The sequence below is a fragment of the Octopus bimaculoides genome, chromosome 1 (assembly GCF_001194135.2).
Source record: "Octopus bimaculoides isolate UCB-OBI-ISO-001 chromosome 1, ASM119413v2, whole genome shotgun sequence".
NCBI classification, from domain to species: domain Eukaryota; kingdom Metazoa; phylum Mollusca; class Cephalopoda; order Octopoda; family Octopodidae; genus Octopus; species Octopus bimaculoides.
Genome location: NC_068981.1, coordinates 63,017,658 through 63,023,040, shown reverse-complemented (window position 1 = coordinate 63,023,040; position 5,383 = coordinate 63,017,658). Strand labels below are relative to the sequence as shown.

At 39.2% G+C, this 5,383-nt stretch overlaps 1 protein-coding gene across 1 annotated transcript in view; it reads left to right on the top strand.

Annotated features, from left to right (window-relative positions):
* The window catches only part of LOC106874637 (E3 ubiquitin-protein ligase MARCHF6), a 70,450-nt gene that overhangs the window by 20,697 nt on the left and 44,370 nt on the right, over positions 1-5,383 (top strand). Inside the window, exons 2-3 of the mRNA XM_014922432.2 lie at positions 967-1,063; positions 3,193-3,266. Of these exons, the coding sequence (XP_014777918.2) occupies positions 967-1,063; positions 3,193-3,266 (171 nt within the window). The remainder of the gene's footprint in view (positions 1-966; positions 1,064-3,192; positions 3,267-5,383) is intronic.

The following is a 5,383-nucleotide window of genomic DNA, read 5'->3' as shown; positions in this document are numbered from 1 at the left end:
GAAAGCGGACGTTAAATGATGATGATTTTATATATATATATATATATATATATATACATACATACATATGGGCGCAAGAGTGGGTGTGTGGTAAGAAGCTTGATTCCCAACCACATGGTTCCGGGTTCAGTCCCACTTCATGGCATCTTGGGTGAGCGACTTCTACTTGAGCCTTGGGCTGACCAAAGCCTTTTGAGTGGATTTAGTAGATGGAAACTGAAAGAAGCCCATCGTGTATACATATATATATATATACATGTAAGTGTGTTAATGTTTTTATGTTTAGTTATAAAAACAATCTTAAATTAATCTGATGGGTTACTCTATACTTTTATACAGTACAAATTTATTACTCTTAAACGAGTATTATTGATACTGACTTTGAAGTTTCAGTTTACTAAACCATCGTTAGCCTGGCAGTCTGACAATGTTTTAATTGGCCGAAAGTCACTGTCAATAACATCCTTGTTAAAGAATTATATATGTTTGTGTGTTATATATATATATATGCACATGTGTCACATATACATATATGACAGTTTCTGCCTGGTTTATTCCACTAACAAAATATTCATTAACCCTTTATCTTTTAGAATATTACATCAAATGTAATGCTTAATTATTCACATAATTTTGAGATTTTAATAATTAACTGTTTATTTTTAGAATGACAATGTTGGGTAGGTGTAAGATTCTGGACCTGGTCAGTTTGAACAAAAAAAAAAAGAGTATTTGGACTGTATATAGCCAGTTTAACCTGTGATTATGGTAGAAGGTTCTTGTCCAGGGGGCTGCACAGTGGAAGTGAACCTGGAAGCAGATGTTGGATGAAACAAATTCTTGGCCCTGCTTAAATTATCAAATGCAATTTTGTACTGTTTCTATGTAAAGTATAGTTTAACATTAACATGTTCATTTGAAATATTTGTCTTTATATATTGACATGACTCTTTTTATATTTTTTAGATATTTGCCGAGTGTGTCGGTCAGAGGGGACCCCTGACAAACCCCTTTACCACCCATGTGTGTGTACAGGAAGTATCAAGTTCATACACCAGGATTGGTAAGTATTCCATAGTTTATTGATGCTGATATTAAAATTGATGATTGTGCATGAAAAGAAATGGTATGATATATCCACATTTCCTTTGCTAAACATCAGTGATTTTTGAAACTTGTCTTAGTTCCTCCCATACAGTTTGCCTGTACATTAGATGGCAAGACAATCCTGATAATCTGATAATCCTGAAGGTCTTAGTTCCTTCCATACAGTTTGCCTGTACATTGGATGGCAAGATGTCTCCGATCATCCTAGTTTTGAGCATAGTTGCCTGTGTTTTCCCATGTGATGCTAATAAGCTGCTTCAGATCTACTTTGATGGTTGCACACCTTGTCTTTTAGGGTCTCTCTATCTCTTTCTTTGCCTCTGTGGTATAGCTGTCTTAGGTACTTGTCTTGGCAGTCGGAAAGCATAACCTGCAAGCTGCATTTTTCTTTCCATCACAATCTCCTGCAGGCTGCACAGACTGGCTCTTCTCAGGGCTTCAGAGATTATGTTTCCATCTCAGTAAGTGATCCTGAGTATTCTGTGTAGCACTGTCCAACATAGAACCAACCCAACTCCATACAGTTTTTGATGAATTTAGAGATATAAGAAAACTGGGAGATAACATGTCAGCAAAAACAAGACAAAGAAGGATGATATTTTTAAAATAAAAATATGGGATTGAAGTTCAAATTCTCGTTCTTTCTCTTTCCTTTATGTAATTCGTAGATAAGTTTAAATTCTTTTATTCTTTTACTTGTTCCAGTCATTGGATTGCACCCATGTTGAGACATCGTCTTGAAAGGTTTAGTTGATTGAACCAACCTATTAGTCTATCAGTACCTTTTTGCTGAATTGCAAAGTTATGAAAGTATAGACAAACCAACACTAGTTGTGAAGTGGTGATGGTAGTGGGGCAAACACAAGCAAAGATACACACATATAAATATGCATGTACTTATGTACATGTTACGGGATCTCTTACAGTTTCCATCCACCACTTGTAAGGCATTGATCAACTCGGGGATCTAGCAGAAGACACTTGCCTAAGATGCCATGCAGTGGGACTGAAATTATATGGCTGAGAAGTGAACTTCTTGACTACATGACCATTTACTTTCTGATTTCAAATCCTGTTCATGTCCATCATGGTTTACATCTGGTCTCCATGCTAGCATGGGTTGGACAGTTTAACATGGAGTGAGCTAGCAGGGAGATGTCTGGACTCCAACTGTCTGTTGTAGCATGGTTTCTATGGCTTGATGCCCTTCCTAATGCTAACCATTTAACAGAGTGTGCTGGGTGCTTCTTACGTGTTACTGTCATGGGTGTGTTTATATAGCACCAACACAAGTGCATTAATGCAGTACTGGCACGTATGCTTTTTAAGTGGCACTGGTACCTGAAAGGACAAGCCTGTGTATGTGGAAGACTTAGTAAAATACAGTTTCTGTTGTTAAGTTAATGTTGAGTATTTGGAACATAACCTAACAAAAATATTTTTGCTCAAAACTGTTTGGTGTTAATTTAGATATGCAGAAATGTTAAGAAGAATACAATGTCAGGTAAATTGGAATGAGAACAGTTAGCAATGCATAAGTATAAATAGGGATTGTTAGCCCCACTATGTCAGAAACCTCTCTCGAGCAGTGTAACACGTATAGCATTTCTATGTTGTATGCTGCTGTTTGGATGCCTAATATGGAAGCACCTGAGTGACTTATAAAATTGTTTTCAGTTAAGAATTATTTGGCTGTGAAAAGGGTGGCTAGCATTTGTGTTGTTGCTGTTGAGTCCTGGGTCAGCTCTGATTGAGTAGGTGTATGATCAGAAGTGTTCAGTATGTGTATTGTTTCTTTCTTTGATGGCATGATATATCGCAAACTATATTATGCAATGTGTCCTTGTCTTTTTCAGATAGTAGGGTGTGATTTGAGTTTTTTTTTGTTGTTGTTGTTGCTGTTTCTAGCTGGTCATCATAAGAGAGTTTACTGCCATTAATTGGCCAGTATTCATGTAAATAAGTACGCTGCTACTGCAAACTATGAGTTGGAGCATTAGAATACCTAATTGTAATAATACTGACATTGATGTTAGAGATTATCGTATTATAAGAATGGATAAAAATAATATATTTTACTTGCAGCCTGGTCCAGTGGTTAAAATACAGCAAAAAGGAGTACTGTGAACTATGTAAATACAGATTTGCTTTCACACCAAGTAAGTCATTTATTATACATAACTCTGTGTGTGTGTGTGTATGTGTGCATGCAATGTTGGTTTTTAATGATATGAGTTTTAAGATAAGAATTGGCCACTTAGTGGAGTTCCCAAGTGATTAATCCTTAGCTTTGTTTGTTTATTTGTTTTATGTCCATTTTCCTTTACTAGCGTGGGTTAGATGAATATTTATTATTGAAGTATTAATTTACCAACCAGATGCTTTCCCTGTCACTAAACCTTATGTCTTCAAGTGCAGAGCTACTGGTTGATTTGTTGATAATGAAATGTTAACAAATATCACTGTCCAGCTGTATGTATGTGTGTGTGTGTGTGTATGTGTGGTTTGTCCAAGCCTCTTTCTTTTCAGAATCATTAAAAGCAAGTGCACCATCATCCATGCAAACACATTTCTCTCTCTTGTGACATCACAATTTTCTCTCACACATTGTCTTGCAATATGAAATACTTCAGTTCATTGGTCCTCACGTTGCCGGAAATTGGCGTACTTCTTATCTGCTTCTCCTTTAGCTATGTATACCTGTCGCCCAGCCTCCCTCCTGGCTATCTGGTACAGTTCCCTGCTACCTCCACTCTTCCAGGGTTTCCAGGCTTTCGAGGCCTGTTTCTTTGCTCTAATGGCTTTGTCTAGCATATTATTCGACCACCACGTTACTCTAGCTCTGGAAGGGACTTTGCACCATCCACAGACTTGGTCTGTGGCACCTAGTAAGCTGTCCAGGAGGAATTTCCAGCTACCCTCTATGTTCAAGGTCTGTAGCTCCTCCTCCCTCTCATCAAATTTCTTAATGAGGATTTCCTTAAATTTCTGACCATGTGATGGGTTCTTTAGCTTCCAAATCTTTCTTTTCTGGATTGGTCTGCTTCTTGGCATCCTTCTGGCCTTGAGTCTAAAATCACCAATGACTAGTCTATGCTGGTGGGTACATACTTCACCCGGGAAGGCCTTTGTATTTAAGAGCAACCCTGTGTCCCGCTGTCTGGTGAGGATGAAATCAATCTGGCTAGCAGTCACCTTATTGGTAGATTATCAGGTGGCTGTCTGGCTTTCTGAAGCTAGTGTTTCAGATTAAAAGGTTACATGCATCACAGAACTCCAATAGCCTGGTTCCCTCTTCATTTCGGGAACCAACACCATGACCCCACTGTGTATACCAGTGAAGTTACTGGATTGCTGTCCAACATGCCCATTAAAATCTCCAGCCTCAAAGATGAGGTCAGTGCCACTTATCTTTGAGGTAGCCTGTGGGAGGGTATCATAAAAATGATCCTTCTGATCATTTGATAGGCCTGCTTGTGGGGCGCAGGCAGAGATAATTGTAGCTGTACTGTTCTGCTGGACTAGCCTGAGCTTAAGCACTCTATCACATACCCTGACAACCTCTATGATCTTATCCACCCATTTCTCTGCAAGGAGTATGCCTACACCCCCTACTCCATCTGTGTTACCTTGCCAGAAGATTTTATACCTATGTGCCTTGCTGTGAGGACCCTAGCTGAAGCTCCTCTCCATCTTACCTCTTGTATGCAGCATACATCGTCACGTCTCCTTTCAAGCATTTTTACTGTCTCACTAGACCTACCTTTCAGTGTGCCTACATTGACAGTGCCAACTCTGAAAATTGGGAAAGGAATGCGGGGTGAGGCTTGGAGAGGAGAGATGTTATTTAGCACCTGAAAGGAAGAGGGAGGTTGTCGTGTTCATTTGTTAGGCATGCTTCACCTGTTCTCACTTCCGACCTGACATCATTCAAAAATTCAAGCGTGTTAGGATTGTTGTCCCTACTGGGGGTAGGAGTGGGTGTTAGTGGCGTTGTAAGTATAAGTATTATGGACATCGTAAAAATGCAAATTTAAGCATTACTGGTGTTGCAAATATGGATATTTCAGTGTTAGATTAAACAGGGTGTCAGCTAAACTAGTTGCATTTGTCCAGGGAGAGGAGATTGCAGTTATGATGGAGGGTACCACCAGTGAAGGAGGTGGGGTTCGGAGAGAGAATGAGAGGAAACAAGCTCATCCATCCATACATACATGTGCGCACACACACGTGCACACACACACACACACACACACAGACACACACACACACGCAC